The following is a 24,941-nucleotide window of genomic DNA, read 5'->3' on the forward strand; positions in this document are numbered from 1 at the left end:
TTATAAATACAATAGTACAGTACACAAATTATAAAGTAAAATGTTTCAAACAGATTAAAGTGCAAAAGAATTATAAAGAACAACCGGTAACACTATATAAGGTCTCATTATTTAACGTTATTTAATGCATTAACTAAGATTAAGAATGAGCAATAGCTACATTTGTTACAGAAGGTATTATTTTTTTGTTAATATTAGTTAAAAATTAGAACTGATCATTGTTAGTTTTAAAAATGACAACTTTAGATTTTGTAATGTTAATAAACATTAACTAGAAATTAACATTAACTGATGCTATTTTAAATGCTCATAAATGCTATAATAAAAATATTTTTTCATTGTCAGTTTGGTAATAATGAATTAACATGTTAACTAATGAAGCCTTAGGTCATCAAGTGTTACTGAACAATAACAAATAAACAGAACATTTTCAATCATTATAGGGCATGTTGCAGTCCATATTAAAATATAAAAATGTTTAAGTTTGAAAATACATAGCCAGTTAAGTCTTTAAGTGTTAAGTATTTGGTGCTGTGATGAACAACACTGCGAATCCCAAAAAAATGGAATTGCTTTGTTAAAGGTGCAACATGTAAGAATTTTGCACTAAAATATCCAAAAACCACTAGGCCAGTGTTATATATTTTATTCACTTGAGTACTTACAATATCCCAAATGTTTCCAACTATTTGTAAATTGTGAGAAAATTGCAATTTTAACCAAGGCTCCGGGACGTGTGAGGAGTCGCCTGTCGATTGCGTCATACCCGCGTTACTCTCGGTTTCCGGTTTAATTTTGTAGAAACCATGAAAACACCAAAGACGCTTTAATATTTACATGTTTTAATAGACAAGGGTTTTGATACATTTACTGATAGAAAACTAATTATTGTTATATAGCTCAACACGTTTAGTCTTATTGTTTAAATCAAATTTTCTTGATTTTTTTGCAGTGGTGTTGTGGATTTTAAGTATTCTTAAAAAGTAATATAAAAATTAGTAAAAATATTATCCACAAGATTTTGAGGTGTCCACGGTAACAATATCATGTATATTCATTATCGTGATATATCGTATTACCGAATATCGGCACATGTCTAGAAACGTGCTGCAAACATCTGAAGCACGCACCCAGAAAGCCACGTCTCAGACAGTGTGCGAATACTGAATTGAGTTCTCTTTCATGTCTTCTTGTGCTCTAAAGTACAAATTCACACAAAGTATCCTAGTAAACATAGTTGGTTATGTCTGAAGTGAATGTAAATAGTTAGTTAGAAAGAAAACGCATCTGTACAGTATATTGGATCCGTGCAGGTCTTAAAGTGACAGCAGCAGGATTATTAGGTGTGATAAAGAGAAAATCACTAACAGCTCTTGACTGAATAACTTTTTTTAAACTTTAATAAGGATTAAACTATATTTAATTTATACAGAGATAGCTATGCAGTTATTTTACAAATGATTAGCCTAATTTATTACATTTCTGTACCTGAAAAATGTACCGGAAAAGCATTCTATATCATTTATATCTTTGTTCTGTTGCATTTGTTTGTGCTATGACTATTTTAATAATGTTTTAAATTTATATTAGTTAGACTTAGCAGTGGAAATTGGAATACTGGTAGGCTAAAACGTTGGTGTCATTACTACCTGTTTTGGCAAAAACAGTTTCATGGAAGGTAAAAAAAAAAAAAAAAAATCCCATAATTAATGCAGTTGAAATGAGACCACAAATTGCATAAATAGGCTAACTGATGATTCCTCAACAACTGATGATTGCCTGATTTTCTGAGCGACCTAATGCTAGTATCTCCCAAAAAACATTAATTCGACCAACTCACATTAATAAATACAACAAAAACAGTTTGTTTTCATGACAAGAATAACTATTTCTTCACAATCAAAAAGAGCAAGGGAATGAAAAGCTTACCTATTTGATTGACACGAAAAGATAGCTTTGGTCCTCAATGAAGCTCGCTGAAGGTAAATATGATTAAATGACATGTCCTGCTAATATAAAGTCTTTCTTTAGGTTTATAAGTTTATTTTGTCAGAGTAAACATTGCTTATTTTAGTTTAGTTTCCCTTCCAGAAGAGGGCGCAGTGGTTCAGTCACATCAATGCCAAACACAGAAGAAGTGAAGAAGAGCGACTCCGGAAATCAGTGACCATCACAAAATACTTCGGGATAGAAAACCAAATCGTTTCATGTAAAAATGTCTTTTAAATCCAATAGTGATGATTTATTTGACTCCATTATCATGGCCGATAACAGGTAAAGTAATCTTGTTGTTTACATGCGTCAAGTGAGGGTGTTTTCGTTTCTCTCAGTGTGTCAGTGTGTCTAGACTTCGGTAAAGTTGGTTTTATATTCGCACATTCGGACATCCGTATTCAATAGCCTTGTTAATCACACTACATTGGACATTCAGCAGACATTCACAAGTAAATATGCCATTAAAGCAATACTTGCCTATTTTGATCGACTGTGAAAAATGTTGTAAGTTGACAATCGTTGGTTGTCAATATCATGTCGCTGCTTAAAATTTCCAAACATTAATTTATTGCACATTTATTGGAAAGTCTGAATTTATCAGAAGTCCGAATGTGCGAATATAAAACCAACTTTACCGAAGTTGTGTCTAGTTCATTGAATGTAACTGTTTTTGCATTCAGCCTCATGAACCCTCTCTTGTTTTAGGTTTCATGTTGAAGGTTATCAGGAGGGGTTTGAGGAGGGAACTCGACAGGGAACCTTCGAGGGTCGAAACCACGGTCGGCTGCACGGAGCCAAACTCAGTGCTGAGGTGAAATAGACTAATACACACACATTATCGCATATTCAGTGGCTTTATTAAGTAATAAAGTAATATCATCTGTCTTGTTCCTTTAGAAGGACTCTAGCAATGCATGTCTTTACAGGTTTCACATCTTTTCATATTGACCGACTCTTCTGGAAGAGCAGTGTCAGGTTTTTCCTATTGTGTTAGACTGTTATTACAATGACCTTTGAACAGCAGTCAGGGTTCCCACTCGTCCTGGAAAACCTGTAATATTGATGACAAATTTTCCAGCCCTGGAGAACACATTGAAAATTAGAGAAAATATAAAATGTCCTGGAAAATCTTGTTGTTGTCCTGGAAAATTCTTTTTTAAAAGATTCTTGGGTTTTTCTTTAGTTGAGAACAAAGAGTTTATTACTGGCCCAAAACAATCTCCATTAGTTGCAGAAAGTGCAATGTTCAGGAATGCTGAGTTTTGACACGTGAGACTAATATTTCAATGATGTTTAGTCTTGTGTTGCCACTTGCAGCAGTTAGCTAATGTTATTAACTGCTCAAATGCATGCAGCGAATGTTAACTGGTAAGCATCTACGTAATTCAGTGACTTGCTAACTACAGTGCGTGCATAATTATTATGCAAGTTGATTTTCTGACCATATTTTTTTTTCCAAGGCATTTTACCAAACCAATCAATAATAATAACTACTATTAATTTTGTATTTAATAATTTATAAGTGATATATAATTGTTAATGAAGGCTGGAAATTAAAAACTCCTTATATTCAGGTGTGCATAATTATTAGGTATGTTTACTTTTACAGATAAAATGAGCCAAAAAGAGATTTAACTCCGATTGAAAGGTCAAAAATTAATAAATGCCCATGAGAAGGATGCAATACTAGAAATTGCAGTTAAGGCATGTCCAATGGACAGCAAAATGCTCATTTGGTCAGCAGGGTCAGACAAAAGCAGGTGGAGAAGAAAAAACACATGTTAACTGCAAAAGAATTAAGGTAAAGAATTTAGTGTGAAACCATCGGGAACCCTTTAGTCTACAGCGCCACCATTTTCCAGAACTGCAACCTACCAGCAGTCTCCAGAGGTGCAAGGTGTCAGGATCTCAGAGACTTAGGTTAGGTAAAGAATGCCCCCCATTTTAGAATCACATACTGAATTGTAGTAATACAAGAAGACAGATATTTTATTTTATTTTTTTTATATAGGCTTTATAGACAGACAACATCAAGCTTATCTACACTACCAGTCAAAAGTTTGGACTAAATATTTTGATTTTTTATTTTAAATGTTTTTGAAAGAAGTCTCTTATGCTCACCAAGACTGCGTTTATTTGATAAAAATACAATAAAATACAGAAATATTATTACAGATTAAAATACCTGATTTCAGTTTGAATGTATTTTAAAATATAATTTATTTCTGTGATCAAAGCTGAATTTTCAGCATCATTACTCCAGTGATCCTTCAGAAATCATTCTAATATGATGATTTATTTAAGAAACATTTATGATTATCAATTTTGAAAACTGTTTTTCCTGCATAATATTTTTGACCATGATAGATTAAAATTCAAAAGTTTGGCGCAGGTTTGATTTTAAATAAATTAAATAAAAAAATAACTTTTATTCAACAAAGATGCATTAAATTGATCAAAAGTGTCAGTAGAGCAATTTATAATGTTACAAATGATTCTGTTTCAAATATGCTGTTCTGTTACACTGTTTATTCATCAAAGAATCCTGAAAAATGTTTCCACAAAAATATTAAGCAACAAGAACTGTTTTCAATATAAAACTGATCATTATAAAGGAACTATTATTAATAATCAAGCATCAATAATAATTGAGCACCAAATCAGAATATTAGAATGATTTCTGAAGGATCATGTGACACTGAAGACTGGAGTAATGATGCTGAAAATTCAGGAATAAATTCTATTTTAAAATATATAAAAATAGAAAAAGTTATTTTAAATTGTAATAATATTTCTCATGTCATCAAATAAATGCAGCCTTGATGAGCAGAAGAAACTTCTTTTAAAAAATCTTAATTATTCAAACTTTTGACCGGTTGTGTATATTGAATTAAAATCAAATGAACGAGGTTGTATATACGCAAACTTTGATAAACTTTTGTTACAGTGAAAAGGTAAATGCATTAAATGTCCTGTTACACTTTTATTTTTCCAGGTGTCTTTTTATTATGGATTTGCTCTCGCATGGAAATGTCTTCTTCAAAACAACAGTGATGTTAAATCAAGGTTTGTTCTGCAGCATTTAACAAACAAAATGAAACAAACAATCCATCTCCCTGCTAACTTTCAGAGTTTCTCCTAGAAAAAGGCTGAAAGCTATGGAGTCTTTGATAGGAGTGATCCAGAAATTCCCATACGAAGACCCTCATAATGAGAAACTTCAGGAGGACATGGAGAGAGTGCGTGCCAAATTTAGACAGGTGCTCTCTTTAACCATTTTCTTTTTGTTTTTCAAATTAAATATATATATATATATATATATAATATATATATATATATATATATATATATATTTACATATATATATATATATATATATATATTTACATATATATATTTACATATTCGTCATTAAAATGACATCTACCCATCACATGTGACCTCTACAGGTGTGTTCTTTATTGAATGTGGCAACAGACTTCAGAGAATATTTGAGTGGATCATCAGGAATGTCTTTCTGAGACTACAGGAGCCTTCCAGCAGTCATGGCAAACTCCTATAGATCACATGATGATCATCTGCAGACAGCCGCTCCTGATGAGGCAGTTTTTGGTGTGTGTACAGGAGTGGACTGTCATCACTCTCACTGAAATCATAGAATTCTGGAGCCGTTCTTAATACTGAATTCTAGACACTGAATGGAAGAGTTTGAGTGGTATTCTTAGGACGATTTTAAAGTGAGATATAAAGGGGTACAATGGCAGTATTATGAGTCGATCTAATATACAAGACAAATCACTGTCTTTTATAAGAATATTCTTTATTGCAAAATTATTTTTAATATTTTTGACCCTTGCGGTGTGCAGAAGAATGGCCTTAATCAGCCTTCAAAGGTGTATTCTTAATGGACAGTGCTGTTCAATGAAGAAGAGTTTAAACTCCATCTTGTGGTGAAATCGGAGAATTGTTCTTGCAGTTAGGTGGCTCCGCCTGCTGGTGAACTGCAAGTACAGCAGGGTTGTCACTTGAATTAGAATGAATTAAAATCAGTAATAAAATTAATATAAGCAGCACATAGTTTTGCAGGAAATTCTGTACAAGTTTTGTTGGTTGAAATGCTTAATAAAATTGGTAAGTCTTTATTTCAATATAAAATTAATGATTCACATTTGTTATTTTGTTGTAAATATATATATTATAGATATATATATTAATAATATAATTGTGTGTGTGTATATATATATATATGCTCCTCATGTGCATTTGAAAAAAAATCTAAATACAGACAAAAACATTAACATTGTGAAATATTATTACAATTTATAATAATGGTTTTCTATTTTAATATACTTTAAAATATAATTGATTTCTGTGATGCAAAGCTGAAATTTCAGCATCATTTCTCCAGTCTACAGTGTCGGATATGATGATTTATTGTCAGCGTTGGAAACAGTTGTGATACTTAATTTTCTTTATAACCTGTGATACCCTCTTTTTCAGGATTCATTGATGAATAAAAAGTTAAATAAGAACAGCATTTATTTAAAATAGAAATATTTTGTAACAATATACACTACCGTTCAAAAGGTTGGGGTCAGTAATTTTCTTTTCTTCCTTTTTTTGAAAGAAATTAATACCTTTATTCAGCAGGGATGTGTTAAATTGATCAAAAGTGATAGTAAAGATTTATATTGTTAGAAAATATTTCTATTTTGAATAAATAGAATTCTTCAATGAATCCTAAAAATAGTATCACAGGTTAGAAAAAAAATATTAAGCAGCACAACTGTTTCCAACATTGATGATAACTGAGTATCAAATCAGCATAATTTCTGAAGGATCATGTGACCCTGAAGACTGGAGAAATGATGCTGAAAATTCAGCTTTACATCACAGAAATAAATAATATTTTAAAGTATATTAAAATAGAAAACCTTTTAAATTGTAATTATTTTTCACAGTATTACTGTATTTTTTTCCTGTATTTTTGATCAAATGAATGCAGGCTTGATGAGCAGTGACTTCAGTTTATATATATATATGTATATATATATATATATCAACCAGAGAACATTAGCAAACTTGTGTAGTACAACAGCTCTCTGTGGTTAGAAGCATAGTTTCTTGATTTTATGACACATAGACATTATCTTGAGCAAAATAAGCAAGCTGACATTAAGTACATTGTATATCTTCTATTTCAAATAAACACAGATGACATTTACATATTTTAGTTTGTCAAGAGATTTGCACCATTTTTGAAGAGTGCGCATGTGCGTACGTGCTCTACGTAAGAACGAATCTGTGATATGAAATAAAGCAAAATAACTGAGAAAAATGAGAACTAGTCCTCAGATACCATGTCCGTAATTTATAGCAAAAGACAAAAACAAAAAACATATAGCATTAATTCGATCTCAAACCGGATTATTATCAAAAGTTATTACTCCACCACCTGCGTGACATCATTCACCAACGTGGCTGAAGGACAGGTTTGCGACAATATGGTTTCGGGAAACAGCCGTGATTTGTTCAACGATGCATCGTACTATGGTAGTGAAGCAGCGAGTTATGTCGTTGTATGGGAAACGCACCCCTGGTCAGCAGAGTCTTCTGACAGATAGTTTCCCTCCCCTCTCCTGGGCCCAGAATGGGGACAGTTGCTGTGGCCGCAACAACAATGCTGTAGTGGGGCCCGTGCGAGAGGCCAGGGGGCTGCGCGACGCGCTCTGGTTTTGTTCCGCTCGCCGCACTCTTTAAGTCTGAGGTGCAGATCAGTATTCAGGCAGACAGGAGTTGGCAGCATATTAGAGGGTGTTTCTAGAGATGGCAGCTGGTCTTCGCCGTGGGCAGCAGCAGGTAAACACTAGGCCCGTTGGCGGCACCTTCTGAGCCCTGACAGATAAAACCCTGCGCTTCCCTGAAGACCTCCAGTCAGACGCTGCAAGGCCCTGCTGCTACATGCAAGGTTTGAGGCATTAATTGGAAGCCAGAACTACACATATTATAAAGTGACCCCAAGAACACTGAATATCGTTGCATTAGAAAAAAACTTCGTTTTTTGAACCATTTTTGCTTTAAGGTCAACATGAAATAAAAATTCATGAATATTGCAGTATTATAAATGATATATCCGTGCACATCATTATTTTAATTCACGTGCCCTTGTAATCTTTACTTCAAATAACTGAGGAGGGCAGGGCAACCCGTCACTCACATGAGATCCACCAATAGCAAACCACAACCATCCAGTCAGTTCCCCATGAAAAGTCCTGCTCTACATTTTTTCTTGTTTGAGAAGCCGTTTCACCAGGGTTGCCAGGTTTTCACAACAAAACATGCCCAATTGCTACTCAAAGCTAGCGCAGTCGCATTTTGAGGGGGTCCCCCGGTAAAAATCACGCTATGGGGGGGGAAATCCATATTTTTAGCTGGGTTCCCCGTGTTAAAATTTACTTTCCAGTCGCTAAATATCATGATATTTGGGGTCGCTTCAACCCGCGGGAAAACTGCAGACTTGGCAACACTGCGTTTCACTCAAATATAAGTCACAGTAGGCAAGGAAAGACTATCGCAACTTCCGTTTAATGTCAATTTCTAAATAAGTGGTGTCTTGAGGATGCACTTGTCTGGATGTACAGTATGAAGTCATGAACTCATAGTTCATAACATGTCCCACTAATGTTTCACAACCACAAAGTGTCACACTATTGTTTTATCATCCACATCTTTATCCTTCTTGTGAAAAGTGTGCTTGTTCTGTCCTTCTCTTGGTTTGATATTTTGGTATCCAATATAATGATTTAATGATTCTAATATATTTTTAAGTGTGGTTCAAGTTTCCAAAAACTTTTGGAGTCACTATCCACCTAAGTAAGCTATTTTAGATGTAAATAACTAAGAATAACATTAAATGGTAAGTGCGCTAAACGGTAAAACTATATCAAGCAGCATAACAAGCTATTTTGTACTGTTAAAAACAACTCAAAGCTGACCACACCGGAAGCCTCACACATTTACTTTCAAATGGCCGCACCTGCTCTTACATTGAAAATATTATGTTAAAGAAATAGTCATACACAAATGATAATTATGTCATTTACACATCCTTTGTCATTCCAAACTTGCATGTACAAAGATATTTTGGGTTGAAATGACATGGATGCCACTGACTTTCTTTGTATGTAGGTAATATTTTTTTTCTTCTGCAGAAGAAAGAGAGTCACACCGGTTTGGAATAAATGATGACAGGATGTTCATTTTTAGGGGGAGCTCTCCTTTTAACCTTTTGTTTATTCTGCAAAAATATTATTAGAGTTTATGAGAGTCAGGTGTCTCTATATTTGTATGATACATGATGTTTCTCAGATATTGTGCGTGTGAGCGAAGGAGGGAGAGACTAATTCCAAATGCAGAACAGAAGAACATGAACTTGGGGGGTGTAAGACAGAGGGCTGAGTCTGTGAAAGAGAGTTAGAGGAGCAATGTTTCTTTGGTTTCCTTTCAGTTGTGGAACAGAGTGGATGGGGCCAGCGAAAGGGAGGGAGGCCGAGAAAATGAAGCAGGACGCTGGAAGGTTTCAGAAAATGTTCAGGAATTTCAGGAGCAGGTGGCGAGTGGTGACATGAAAGGAGGACGTGACAAATGCAACCGACGGGCACTTGAAAAAAAGGCCCCAAGTTGAATGGTGGCATAGTATCTCCCTTTTTTGCCTTGGTGCCTCATACCCCCCACTCTTTCCCTCGCACACACACACACAAGCTCCAATCTCAGCATTGAGCTGCTCGCTTCCTCGCATGGTTCATGATGTGGATGATAAATGCGCAATTCCTATTCACAGCACAGACAAGAAAGGTTCAGCCACTTCACTCAGATGAAGGGGTGGGGGGGCAGCATGTGGCCAGGAGGGAGGCTGGTTGAGTTTTGGCTACTGGTCATATACTGTATACACTAATATAACATTTCAGTTCTGATGTAATGATCTCACTGAGCACTGATGCCATGAAACTTCATGGTCATTTAACACTGCTCGGAGTCACTGAAGACCTGAATATGATCGTTTGTGTCTTGAAAATGAAAGTTTTTTAAAAATATCTTTGACTCAAATGTGATTAGATTTGGGCAATTTTTTTGGTAAAAGTAGTAAAAAATCATATCATGGAAGTATCTATCGTTAAATGATCTCCAGAATAAAACGAATAGCAAAAAAAAAAAGGTTCCATGGATGTTAATAATAATAATAATAATATGTTTAATTTATATAGCGCCTTTCTAAAGCTCAAGGACATTTCGCAATAACAGTAAGGAACAAACAATCATCTCACACATATCACTTAAGAAATTAGTTCACTTTCAAATGAAAATTAGCCCAAGCTTTATTCACCATCAAGCCATCCTAGTTGTATATGACTTTCTTCTTTCTGATGAACACAATCAGAGATATATTAATAAATATCCTATCGCTTTATAATGGCAGTGAACAGGAGTCACGAGTATGAGCTGATGAAAGTGTCTCCATCCACATCCATCTATCATAATAAAGTCCTTCTTAAGTCGATGCGTTTGTGTAAAAAAAATCCATATATTTAACAAGTTATGAAGTCAAATATCGAGCTTCCACCAGACCGCCTACCATACACATTACACTCTAAAAAAATGCTGGGTTAAAAACAACCCAAGTTGGTTTGAAAATGGACAAATCCAGCAATTGGGTTTTAACCCAGTGGTTGGGTTAAATGTTTGCCCAACGTGCTGGGTAGTTTTATTCAAGTCAACTGTTGTATAAAAATGACTGTATTGCTTGCTTAAAATGAACCCAAAATATGCTGGAAATTAACATTTATTAATATGTTTAATAAATGAGCATTTATTAATAAGATAATGAATAATAAACAATAAACATTTATTAAATTTCTTATTAATAAATGTACACCTTTTGATTATTATTGTTGCCTCTAGTAATTATGTGTCTGATTTTTAATTTTGGATTAATTTTAAGCCAGCCATATAGTCATTTTTAATCAGTAGTTGGGTTAAATTAAAACTACCCAGCACGTTGGGCAAACATTTAACCCAACCACTGGGTTAAAACAACCCAATTGCTGGGTTTGTCCATTTTCAACCCAACTTGGGTTGTTTTTAACCAAACATTTTTTAGAGTGTACGAAGAAAGTGTAACTGATGTGATGCCAGTTTACACTTTTTTTGTAAGTTGAATAGGGAAGGTGTATGACGTAGCGTATGCTTTTTGAACTGCAAGAGTTTTACACTTTCTTCGTACGTTGAATATGGAAAGCGGTCTGGCGGAAGCTAGATATTTTACTTCGTAACTTGTTAAATCTGGATATTTTTTTTACACAAATGCATCGCTTTGCTTCTGAAGGCCTTTATTAACCCCTGGAGCCGTGTGGAGTATGTTTATGATGGATGGATGTGGATGGAGACACTTTCTTCAGCTCTTACTCATGACCCCAGTTCTCTGCCATTATAAAGCGATAGGATATTTATTAAAATATCTCCAACTGTGTTCATCAGAAAGAAGAAAGTCATATACACCTAGGATGGCTTGAGGGTGAGTAAAGCTTGGGCTAATTTTCATTTGAAAGTGAACTAATCCTTCAAATGGATAGTGAACATTTGCCCAGTCCAAGACATGAGCAGTTGCAGTTGCATATCACAATACACAAGTCAAAACAGTCGAAAACAATCAGAAACCATAACATTGCATTACAGACAGCATAGAAAGGTGGACGGTTGTAGTGTGAGTCAGCTACAGATGGTACTCAAGGAAGCATTATAAGTTTTGGAAAAAGTTTAGGAAGAAAGTCACACATTATGACCGGTAATATTGGTTAAACAAATATGTTTTGAGTTTAGACTTCAATTCATGCAGTGTGGTTAATGTCATAAGGGCCAGGGGTAAAAAGTTCCATAGCTTAGGAGCTATAACGGAAAAAGACTTACCACCCATAGATGATAGACGAAATTTCGGTACACAAAGAAGTTCACAGCCAGAAGATCGGAGAGGTGGAGTGCGAATATAAGGAGAAATAAGTCAGAGAGATAGAAGGAGCAATACCACTGAGTGACTTAAAGGTGAGCAAAATAATTTTATAAATAATACGAGAAGACAGGTAACCAGTGGAGGTTAAATAGAATAGGAGTGATATGAGCAGACCGTTGTGTGTAAGTTAACATTCTTGCGGCAGAGTGAGATAGAGTGCGCTGGTAGTCTAGAAAAAAGAGCATTACAGTAGTCGAGGCGAGATGTGATAAATTCATGATTCAGCATCATTTGTGCTGACATAGGGACGGATTTTGGCAATATGGCGAAGTTGAAAGAATGCAGTTATACAGAGTAATAGAAGCATCTAAGGTTGGTGAAGAGTCAAGAATGATATCCAAGTTTTTGACGGTGGCAGATGGTACAATTAATGTAGCTTCAAAGTCAAGTCTGGGAGCATTAGTTATGGTTTTTGTTAGAGTTGGGGGGCCAATAATTAAGACTTCTGTTTTAGTCAGATTCAAAATGAGAAAACTGGAGATTAGCCAGGTCTTTAACTCACTGATACATTACAATAGTGATGCAGTCTGATGAATAGAGTCCGGTCGGCAAGCAGTATCTGAATATAGTCAGTGGTATTGAAAACCATGGCGGCGAATAATTTGAAGCATAATGTAAATGATAAATATTAATGGGCCGAGAACTGAGCCCTGTGGAACACCCATGATTGAGTAAGGCAGTGGGAGATTTTTAATTGTGCATGGTGATGTAGTATTGTCTGTCTGTCGGGAAAACCAGGATAACACAGCTCCTGAGATACTTCCTGAGACATGTTCAAGGGTTAGTTCATCCAAAAATGAAAATTCTATCATCATTTATTCACCTTCATGTCGTTCCAAACACTTAAGACTTTTGTTCATCTTCGGAAGCTTCTGTTTTTCACTAATGAATGTTTATGTGAATGTTCATCATATAAAGCGATTGTGTCTCTTCAGAAAATTTCGACTAAATTGCTCAATTCATATGGATTAGTTTTATCATCGCTTTATGAACTTTTTGAAGTATCAAAGTGTCATTCAGTGGAGGGACAGAAATCGATCATATTTCATTAGAAATATCTTCATTTGCGTTCTCAAGATGAGCAAAAGTCTTATGAGTTTGGAATGACATTTTTTAATTTTGGGGTGAACTAGCCTTTAAAGGTTCTTAATGGTACCATTAATGCAAATAAAGAAGAGGAGGAAACTCCATCTCCATCCCCTAATCAACACGTGACTTGCTTTATTCTGTGGAACATAAAAGAATATATTCTTTTGAGAATTATCTTAGTGTTTTCTTGTCCATGCAATGGAAAACAGGTTGGTTACCAACGTTCTTCAAAATATCTTCCTTTGTGTTCTGCAGAAGAAAGATAGCCATACAGGTTTTTAATGATATGAGAGTGAGTAAATGATGACAGAATGTTCCTTTTTGGATTAAATATCTCTTCACTTTACGTATGAATGTCAATAATAACCATGACATGTATAAACCATGACCCATTCTTTAATGCTCTCTAATATGCATGTTATCACAAAAATGTTACTTGTACATTGTTCATGGAATTTTTTTTTTCTGAAATCTTTTAGTTGGACCTTCGTCTAACATTTTTAAATGTTACAACTTTCAGAGAACATTCAAAAGTAACATTACCACAATGTTAGCAAATGTTTCCTTTACGTTCATATAACCAAGAAAATACCTATTTAAATGTTAAAGATCTGGATGTTTTGAACATTCAGAAATGTTGTTTTCATAACAAAACATTCTTAGAACATATTTTTGTTAGCTGGGTACATTGGCCAAACCATGAAAAAGGTGGCAGGAAGACCATACCCACAATATGTTCTTTTCACATGTGTACAGAGTTTAGTTTGCATGCAGCCACAATGTCAAATCTCGGAAAGGCAAACCTTCGAAAGGTAGCACTTGAGCTTTTGAAACAGTGTGTATGAGGGGAGCAATGTTGCTCCTTCCTCTGAAACCGCAGACACTAAGATGCCAAAAGCCAAAGACACAGTATTATCTCAGACCTCAGTCAGTAGCAAAGGTGCGTGAAATAGTCCAAGTTCCTTCTTTCTTGCAGTCTCCTCATTGATGTCTGCAGTGTGTTTCAAAACGCAACATCAAAGACCGTCTGTCGGGAATGCCAGATAATACTTTGACAATAAAAGATCTATCACATGCTTGATACATGAGAGAACAGTGTTTATTTACTCAACAAACCAATCCTTTCTCCTTAGCAAGGTTCAGCACTCACTTCCTTTAAAATGTTGTTCATTTCTGTGTCTGTTTTAGCTGTACACACCAAACAAATCTTCAAATTCCTGGTTAATTAATATTTAGAGAATCTAAAAGTTTTGAAGCAAAAACAAGAAAGGCCTGTTTCCATCTGCTCATCTTTGAAGGCAAACGACTCAAAGACGGCCTGGCAAGCTTCTTTCTTACTAAACAATTGCTGATATTTTTCATATCTTTTTTTCATATCTAACATTTAATTTTATAGTTTACATGTGCCATACAATAAGGGTGAATTCAGAGTAATTGGACTACTTTCCCAGCTAACGAAAATTTATTCTAAGAACTTTTTGTTAACTTGCTATTAAAGGATTAGTTCACTTCAGAATTCAAATTTCCTGATAATTTACTCACCCCCATGCCATCTAAGATGTTCATGCCTTTCTTTCTTCAGTCGAAAAGAAATGAAAGTTTTTGAGGAAAACATTCCAGGATTTTTCTCCATAGTGGACTTCAGTTGCAACCAACGGTTTGAAGATCCAAATGTCAGTTTCAGTGCAGATTTAAAGGGCTCTACACAATCCCAGATGAGAAATAAGGGTCTTATCTAGGGAAATGATCTGTCATTTTCTAAAAAAAAAAAAAAAAAAAAATTATATAATTTTTAACCACAAATGCTCATCTTGCACTAGCTCTGCGAGGCGCCACGCATTACGCAATCTTGTTGGAAAGGTCATGCGGAAGTACCAATCCAGTGTTAAAGCGAATGTGCAAAGACTAAGTCAAATGGCCTTTATAAAAAATAGGTACAACAATGATGCTGGATACTTTTGAAGTTGGAGGAGAACATGAGATGGAGTTTTTTACCCTACCACGGTAATTCCGCCTACACCTCCGCGTGACCTTTCTGACGTGATTATGTAATGCGTCAATCGCAGAGCTAGTGCAAGACAAGCATTTGTGGTTTAAAAGTATATAAATTAATTTTTTTCAGAAAAGGACTGATTGTTTCGCTTGATAAGACCCTTATTCCTCGTCTGGGATCGTGCAGAGCCATTTAAAGCTGCACTGAAACTGAAATTTGGACCTTCAGCCCATTGATTCCCTTTGGAGTCCACTATTTGAAGAAAAATCCTGGAATGTTTTCCTCAAAACCATAATTTATTTTTGACTGAAGAAAGAAAGACATAATCATCTTGGATGACATGGGGGTGATTAAATTATCAGGAAATTTGAATTCTTAATGAACTAATCCTTTAAATGATGAAAACGTTATTTCAAAAACGTTCAGTTTTTTTAAATGTTTTAAAAACGTTTATTCTTGGTTATGTTAATATTAAGGGGACATTCCATTTTGCAAACATTATGGGAATGTTACTTTTGAGTGTTCTCTAAACATTCTGAAACAAGCAGTAACATTTAAAAAAAAAAAAAAAAAAGATGAATTAAAACGTTTCTATTGCATGAACGATGTATAATGTTTTTGAGAACATTTGTTCATAACTTAGGGAGAACCTTGCTAGAGCATTAACTATAGTTCTCTTTTAGCTGGTTTAGCATTTATTTTCTTTATTTTTCATGCTTATTAGACCAAAATACATCAGAATTTTTTTTTTTTTTTTTCACATTTTTGATTCATTTTAATGAATGTCAAAATCATTAGTCTAATAAAATATCATGACCTAAAGGGATAAACAATTAAAGTATTTCATTGTATAGACACAAAAACACTGAGATATTTTCCAAAGGTTTTTAGAGGTTCGAAATGTGTGTGTGAGTTTTCATTTTTGGGTGAACTATCCCTCGAACGTTTTGTAAGCTGTGCGAGCACAATAAAAACACAAATCACTCAAGACAAGTGGTTTTTGAAGCTCAAGTTTTATTCTAGTTAACCTCATGTCTAAGATGGGTCAGCAAGATTGTGCATTTCAGACCAGTGACCGGTTTGTGAACAATAACAAGAAACAAAAATCAAACATTGTATTTCAGGATCAACACATTTTGATCCTTGGGAATGAATACCATATTGAACTAAAAGACTCTACAGGTTTGAGACACAAGGGGGATGGGAGGATGCAGTCAATCACTTCTCAGTTCCCCCTAAACACATTCAAGAGAAAAGCTCAGGACCTCCATGGTCTCCTTTCCTCGATTGCATGACAGTCTCTTGGTGTGTGTTTGTAAATCGCACCGATATACATGCTAGTTTTCATCATTCAGTTGAATTTCCACCTTGAGGTAAAAAAAAAGATTCCTGATACTACAGAGGATAATATATCTGTGTCCCCTGGGTCCTGGATCACCTCTCCCATCATTCCTAGCTTATCGCCGCATCTCTTTCAGCAATTCATTTCTAGACTCAATACAAACATATAGCAGCACCATGTCAAAGGCTGAAGGGAATTAAACTAACCAAACGACAAACGAGTGAAGAATCCCATGAGTACTGAATATGTGGATCTTTACAAGGACACCAATTTGATGCAAAAAAAGATGAAGGGAAACATCACTGCTGATTGTAGCTGCGTCACATTTATTAAGACAACGTCTTGTCAGGGACATAGCAAGTCTCCTCTTTTCAGAACAAGACAGGCAGCCACTTATACATGAACATCTGCACTGTGTTAAATTACTACAAGACAAAACTATGGCTTTGTAAGTACACATGGCAGTCACAAACGGTGTCATTTTTCAAATAAAAGCTTCATAAACTCATCAAGATGGACTTAAGTCTCCTTTAATGAAACAGCTAAAAAAAAAACTCCAAAGAGTTTATGGCACCAATTCCATTCAATGTGCTTTCTACTCGCTCGCATCAGGACCCAGTAGGATGATGATTAACATGATCATTTACATTTTACAACAGGACTAACAGGCAAAACAATAAAATAAAATAACAATAGCACTAAAGAAAAAAAAAAAAAAAAAAATCCCAGACTAAATCAATGCTAAATCAAGACTGTAGTTTGAGGTATTGTGGGTATAACAGGAACATTTGACTATTTTTTTCATCTGCTTTTTTGTTGTTTTTTTGTCTTTTTTTGTTTTTTGTTTGTTTCTTTGTTTTGGGAATAGCATAGCGTAGAAATCACATTAACAAAAATTGATCACATTTAAAAAAAAAAAAACTACCAAAAAGTTGTCAATAATATCATAATTTTCTATGAGAAAATTAAAACCTATTACATGGCATTGTATTGACGTTTTATATAAACAAAACCAAAAATAGCAGCAAAACAAGACAAGAGAAAGAAGCATGTCTTTTTCTTTTTTTGTTGTTTTTTTTCCATTTGAAAGTTTCATACTTGCTGGAAATCCCTCCATAGCAGCTAAATATGAGGAGTGTCTTCTCCCAGGTTCTCCTCTTTTTAATTCCTTTCTGAAAGTTCTGCTTTTACTCTTTGATGTCCAGCCATCACCCTTTTTTGCCTCCCTCTGCCGTCTCCAACATCTCTCCTCCTCATCATCTTCCTCCCCTTCCAGAGATCCACAAGAAAACTGACATCTCTGGGTTTGTGCAAAATCTACTTGAAGCCACAACTTTTGTCTGAACAATCACTAGACCAGAGTACATCAACTCAGAAAAAAAAAAGAAACAATTTTTTTTTAACTATGGTGTCACGAGTTAGCAACTAGCGGGTCATTATACATACTTAGGTACACTTGGGTGTCCGTGCATACTGGCCTTAGGAGGGGAACTGAAAAAATAAATAGTTCTTAATCTTTGATTTAACATCGTAGTGTTTCTATCGTTCTGTGAGCATTCATCCGTTCTGGCATCAAGGTAGCTGTTAAATGCACTTCAGTTGAAGCCTTCAGTGAGCAAATATCTTCTCAGTGTCCCCGTCTTCTCCTTTCTCTAACAGACCACTAACGCCATAGATAAAGAGACCTGCTCCGTCAACCCTTGCTCCATTCCATGTTTTCCCCCCATTGTTTTAACAACTGTGGATTTCTTTCTTTCTTTTTTGTCTAAAAGCCTGCCTTAAACGACGGACTGAAAGTGCTTTTTTTCTTTTTTCAATGGAATGGTTTTAGATAATACATGAATCTAAACAAAAAGCAGACTGTGGACTGCACTGCGAGCTTTAGCCGGGGAGCAGGTACAACATAAGCTTATTGAGTCAAGGCAGTGATGACGTTATACATTAATGGCAGTGAAGTCAGTCAAGGCAGTGATTCGAAGAAATGGTTCCAAGTTAGAACCACAGCCCCTGGCAATCCACAGCCTTCTAGATCATAACAAAAATACATGCGTAAAAAATATACTACGGTTACACAAACCATTTTGGAAGAGAAGAGAATCTTGTTAGGGAATCTGTCTAGGAATTATAATAAAGTGACTAAACGCATAGCAAGCGGGGATATATTTACACGGCTAGACTGCGGAAAAGGCAGGGAGCACTCATAGCAAGTGTAACAAGGTTCTATCTATGAAATCGAACATACAAATAACGTCTCTTCTCTTTCAAAAATAGTTTTTGACACGCTTGAAATTAAAACACCCAAGGTTGTCTTTTTTGCGACAAGTCAAGGCAAGTCACAACTACTGTTGTCGTTTATACAATTTTAAAATCCTAGATACCATTTTTCGCTCGTTTTATTTTGGACTTAGGACATATAGAGGGGCGGGGCCAAAGGAGAGATTTCCCTGTCCTCCACTGGTGGTCCGGGCCAGCGATAGCCCAATCGTCAAAACCACAGGGGATGCCGCTCAGCGGTCAACAGTTAGGGCGCGCCGAGCAGGGGCAAGTTGTCGAGGTAATGGTCAGATGGTGGGGTGCAGGTCGGAGCCCGTTTTCCCTCTGGTCCCGTGAAGCCTTTGGCCAAAGCCCATACCCAACAGAAGCAAAGATGAAGAGACTCATCGCACGCGAGATGAATAGCGATCCGTTCAGATGTTAATGTCTCTGACGTCTGTGGGAGTGCAAGAGAGGTCCACGTCCTCCTCCACTCTTTTGGTCTCTGTGGAGATGTTGTGCTGCTGAGCTTGTCTGAGACTAGATTCCAGCAGGGACTCGATCTGCTCCTGACACGATCGCAGGCAGTCCTTTGGAGGAAAGCAGGGAGATTAGCAACAAAGCAACAGTGATCGGGTCTTAAGGTAAGCAACTTTTTGAGCAATGTTGCTTGGGCACTTTCCTATTGAGAATGGGCAACAAATTTCGATGAAGAATCCAGTTAGAACTTTGTTGTCCATTCTCAGTGGGAAAGGGCTCAAGCAACGTTGCCCGATAATAAAACATAGAATGTGGCACACTTACAGGGTCACTTCTGATGACTTGGGAGAGGAAGTTGGTGAGGTTCTGGGACGAGAGGCAACTGTCGGTACTCTTCAGGTACAACCCCTGCACCGCTGCAGCAACACTGCCGGCCGCAATCATCGAGGGAGGGCTTGCGATGAAGTTGACATCTGGAAATAACAAACGGACCTGGTTAGTAAATTCTCAAAACGGTAACTGGTGAATGATGAGGAATATTGGAAGAGAGGCTGGGGTAGGGATTGGGCTCATAATGAAGCATAGCATGACTAAACTATAATGAGAGCAGGGTTGGTAGGGGACAGTCCGTGACATTTGGGGCCCGACACCATTCTGCAGCAGGACTCAAAGCAAAGGACTTTGCTGTAGGTCCCAGGCCTGCTACCCCCTAGTGCGGTCCTCTCATTCCCAAAACATCCCATAAATCATGCTTCTAAGCACACATTGATACTAAAAGTGCATGGAAATCTTGGGGTTTTCAAGTGTCCGACTTCAGAAAACAAACGCCCAACACCACAACTTCCTCAAAACGGCTCGTATATTGAACATGCCCTCACACGGACAATAAGCGGAGCTTATAAATCAAAGCCTCATATTCCCACTTTGCGTTTCGCCCACACATGGTGAATAGAGAATTACAACTGCTTTTCTCATAGGAAGTCGTCTAGCATTGCTAGCTCAGAGACGAGAGGGCAATTGTCAAGACAAATTGAGCATAAAGGCACGGGAGCCTTCACCCCGGCCCATTCATTTCATTCACCAGCTCCCACCCCCTTCCCAGTATCCGTCCAACCACACTTTCCCTGGCTGAGATCCCAGGCTACTTCCCAAAGAAATGCAGGTCATAAACATAAAAGGGGAGCGAGCTGCGATGATACCCACCATGTAAATGGAGGGACAAAAAGAGTGGGGAATATACCGGAGTAGTTCCTTCCTGGCAGGTGATAAACTGACTGCTGTAGGTTGCTCAACAATGAGGTGTAAGGGCAAGAAAGTTTATCCGCAGCCTAACATCTGAGCACATGCTCTGGACATCAAGATGTCTAGACTTTGGAAAATAACAGGTTAAAAAGCCCTTTTTACAAGAAAAATATCAGAAAACTGTTTCCTCTTTTTGGTTCACATGCACAGTGTGTGAGCAGTGAAGCAGGCAGGGCTTCTCAGGATCCGTATATGTGCAGTCACAGCAATCACCACAAAAGGAAACAGACTTCCTCTCTCTTGCAGAGGCTCACATTGGTTTACAATAACTGCGAGAGAGGAATTAGGACAAGCGAGATGGCTCTTTCCATTGCAATAAAGAAGTCCGTCTGATAGCAAAGCACTGGATGAAGTAAGGGGAGGATCTTTAATGCGTGTTCACAGTAGTACTCAAAACTTGTGCTTGGTCAGCTATTAAATTCACTTTCATATATTCACATATAAAAAATGAACAGTGAAACATACCTGTTGCACAGAGGGCCACAAATGTCTGGGCATGCTTGCGCAGTATCTGCTTGGAACTCTGATGTATAGGCAGTTTGGCGAGGAAGTGCTCAATGAAATCGTGTGGTGTCACTGAGGCTAGATCCCACTTCAGTTTATTTAGTGCCAGCAGTTCCATTTGCTGCGAGGGAGATATAAAAAGGCCCAAGTTTACATTAAGGCTCAGACGATTTTCCATGGACGATTTTACACTCTTTGACCGCTAGATGGAGATGTCGATCAATTGCACAGTCACGCAGGGCCTACAAATCAATTAACGCACACATAAAAAGTACTAAAAAGTTTGTGGCATGTGCGTTGTTGTTTATGCAAATGTCTGAGGGCTAAAGTTTTTTAATGCAAGACTTTCACGTGCATCTCTTTGAGCAAAATTTCATTTCTTACATGCTTTAAATTGCCTTGCGTACAGTGATATAAGAAAACAATATCAAGCAGTATAATTATGCAATGTGGAATAATTACCAATAATTCGCTGGGACGGACGGAGTTGTCCGTGTATATGCACAACTTCTCTGCTGTAAGTGGCACAGTCTCTTTCATTTTAGAGGCCAAAAACATACAAGTTGCTCCTAAAAGCTGCAACCTGGTCTTTTTGGTGGGCTCCACGGATAAAAATCTGTCCAGGTAGTTCATAGCCAATGGAAAAACTTCCTCTTCGCATTTCTGTTCTTCACAGACCTTTAAAGAAAAGAAAGTACATGATATAAAATAAAGATCACCTTGGCTGTTTTTTTTTTTTTTTCACTAAACATGAGGTACGAATTGAAAGAAACTAATATTTTTGGTAATTATGAATTAAATAAACGAAGTGATTTTTTTTATAGCTATGCTTTGATCTTATCGCGTTATCCCACGTGTTTAGCATCTGCTCAGTCGTGCACGTGCAATGGAAAGGGTTAAATTAGAAAAGAGACATGTGCGAATGCTAAAAAGAGTATTTAATTAGTAAGTTTATACGAATCTAAAGTATTGCACAAAGTATAAATATTGCAATTTTGCTGCTGATGCTAGTGGTCGTTGCTTTCCGAGGCAAAAAGGTGGCGTCCAAGCTAGGTTCAGGAAACAATTTTCTAGTTCGTCATCTTTTCAAAAAATATTTAAAAATATGCGAAAATTGTTTAGCTCGACTTAAAACACATGTAAATGTAGTGCAACATATGCTTTATTAAATAAGATCAAAATCCTTCGAATTCAATGACAAAAACGACGTGAAATGAATTGAATTCGAAACCCCCGACATACAAAGAGGAGCATGCGACATTTAGGAGAAGCGGGTGTTTCAAAAATTAATATAAATTATTCCAAAGCATTAAATCGAATGTTAAACATCTGTAAATCCAAATTATACGATGGGTAATATAATCCGACCGTTTAAATCACGATGTTGAATTTAGAAATGCAAAAAATATAATATTTTTAGACCGTCGTGCAGGAGGCATGGCAAACTGAAAGAAAACTTTTAACATACAAAATGTACGTTTTCTTGCAAAAAATAGCTTTAAATTATACCTGTGATTTAAAGGACAACTAGTAAGCGCCTTCACGCAAGTGATGTCAATAATGTTTCCATTTTAGAATTTAGAGATATAAAAAACTTAAGCAAACGACAACAAAGATGGCGTATAGGTACTGGCACGAGTGAGAATGCATACGTGTACATTGGTATTAAATTGAAATAAAAACTAAATTTATTTATGTTTTCTTTAGATTTTAGGAAACGAAACAGATGAATGGGGAAAAAAAATTAACGATTTAAATAAAAAATGCGATATCGCGAAGCAAGGAAAACGTCTCACGTCTAAGATTAAATGTTAGTTTCATAATAAAACATTTTTACTTTAAAAAAATCAGCAATAAAGATCGGACAGAGTATTCCCATGTGAAAGTTCTGGGATGGATAACAATGCTGATTACATTTAAACACATTTACATTTATGAAACAGTTCTTGGGGTCCAAAGAGCAAGAGCAGAATCATCATGAGGCAAACTTACAAAAAAACAAAAAAGACAACTATTATCCAAAACAAACCTCGAGCATCCATGTGGCGACGATTTTCCTCATTTTAGGCACAATTTCTTTCTGAACACACTTGAAATAATTTGGTGATGGAAGATAGTTTTCCTCTGCTTTGAGCATTGTCTGTAAAACTCGGTCATTCAACAGGTTGCTATCTTGGTAAGCTCTTCTTATGGTATCCACTTCACAGCAAAACAACTGGTGTTCCATGTCTGCAGTGTTGCCCGAGGTTTAGCGGTGACAAAGGAAGAAAACTGGATCTCGTTTCGGACACTGGTCCCGTGGATGCTTTACTGCCTCTGCTGAACCCTCTAAAAGTCTCGCTGCAGCTCCGCTTGACAAAACTCCCCTATGACGTGACTGTTGTTAAGGGAAGATCAAAGCAGCAGCGAGCCTGTGAGAGAGCGCGAGAGGCTGTCTGCTCAGGGCGGAGGATCACTCTTAAAGAACTGTCTTCTCGAGTTTGGGCTCCTTCCTTTAGCAGTATGGAAATAGGAGGTCCTATGCCGGGTGACGAGTGACCAAGGAGAATCGGCGGGGGGTAGGCTGGGGTGGGGGTGCAGGGGGCAGGCTGCTAGTGTTGTGGGTAGCTATCGGGGGTGGAAGACGGGGTAAAAGGGTCCGAAGATGTGTATTGCTTAAGCATTGGTAGGGGGCGGTATAATAGCCCAAATCAAGGTGCCCACCGTCGCGTTAAGAAACTCAGCTGCCCTCTTTCACAGGGAAGCGCAAAAGTTTTATTCATATCATAGGCTATTCAAAGTCTAGCCCATGTTTACGGTCGTTTTCTGCCTTTTTAGATTGTTTAAAAGTGGCACAACAACAACTTTATAAAGTTTTGCAAGTATGCATAAACTCGTATAAATGAGTCAAATGTTTGGTCTGGGGTGGAAAAAAGCAAACTCTTTTTGGTTATACCCTAAAAGAAGGAAGCACAAATTAGCCTAAACCAATGAACGAGAACACCAGTTGCCAGGCAGAACTGCGGCCCCAGCTTTCATCTGAAGCTGCTCGCGCAAATGGATAAAATATAGGCTGTTCTTAAAAAAATCTCACCTTGTCAACCATACTTAGTAACGAAATGTAGTTTCAACTGAAAGTTTATAAAGAATGTCGTGTATGTAAATGCATTACATATTTTTCAGAAAATGCGTAAAAGAACGTCATTGAGAATCCTAAACAAACAGAGTTACTCTTTTTAAAGATTATTGTGGCGTGTCAGTGGAGTTTAAACACACCATCTGCACATAGCGTTAACAACACAAATTGTTTGATATAGTTTGATCAAATAGGGGCGCTCTCACTTTAAAGACCTCACTGCCTCACTGCTGTCGCTTCAGGATGAATTGAAGCTTTACAAATTCCACACATTCCACTTTCAATACCGTAAAACAAGTAATTTGGTTGTGCCAAAAACTTTAGAGTTGAAGAGAGAAGCTAGAAATAAAGCAATAACTTTGTTACACATATTACTGTTTTTGTGTTAATTGATTTGATTACAGAGCTTGCATATTGATACTTGTTACATATTGATTGCAAAGATATCTTCATTTTAATAGCCTGTAAACAGTAGTTAACTATAACCACTTTGAAATCAATTGCCATTATTCTACTATATTATATTTTTAAGGTTATTTTAAGCATCCATATCAGAACATGCAATCGAAGAAAAATCTAGATACATATATGTAAAATATAGGAAATATATATTTGCATATATGTAAAAGTATACTAAATGTATCCATAAAAATAGACTACATATGTGAAACATTGTGAGCTTTAGCCTATTATATTATGTTGAACATGAAAACTCTTTCAAGAAAACAACGGAACGAATTTGTAAAGTAATAAATAAATAAATAAATAAATAAATAACCTGTTACCTCACAATAATTATCTTTTT

General features: G+C 36.4%; 2 protein-coding genes across 2 annotated transcripts; one reads left to right on the forward strand and one right to left on the reverse strand.

The window, feature by feature from the left end:
- Window positions 1-2,118: 2,118 nt before the first annotated feature.
- On the forward strand, window positions 2,119-6,259 carry lto1 (LTO1 maturation factor of ABCE1). Its single transcript, XM_067401444.1, has 5 exons — window positions 2,119-2,274; window positions 2,701-2,806; window positions 4,991-5,061; window positions 5,138-5,255; window positions 5,445-6,259. The coding sequence occupies exons 1-5, from the start codon at window positions 2,216-2,218 to the stop codon at window positions 5,514-5,516; spliced, it is 426 nt and encodes a 141-aa protein (XP_067257545.1). The 5' UTR covers window positions 2,119-2,215; the 3' UTR covers window positions 5,517-6,259.
- Window positions 6,260-16,152: 9,893 nt separating this feature from the next.
- Window positions 16,153-23,471, reverse strand: ccnd1 (cyclin D1). The gene is made up of 5 exons (XM_067400103.1): window positions 23,051-23,471; window positions 21,484-21,699; window positions 20,983-21,142; window positions 19,540-19,688; window positions 16,153-19,325 (listed from the first exon to the last, which is right to left on the reverse strand). The coding sequence occupies exons 1-5, from the start codon at window positions 23,246-23,248 to the stop codon at window positions 19,170-19,172; spliced, it is 879 nt and encodes a 292-aa protein (XP_067256204.1). The 5' UTR covers window positions 23,249-23,471; the 3' UTR covers window positions 16,153-19,169.
- Between the last annotated feature and the right edge of the window lie 1,470 nt (window positions 23,472-24,941).

Source organism: Chanodichthys erythropterus, chromosome 11, assembly GCF_024489055.1.
Source record: "Chanodichthys erythropterus isolate Z2021 chromosome 11, ASM2448905v1, whole genome shotgun sequence".
Taxonomy (NCBI): domain Eukaryota; kingdom Metazoa; phylum Chordata; class Actinopteri; order Cypriniformes; family Xenocyprididae; genus Chanodichthys; species Chanodichthys erythropterus.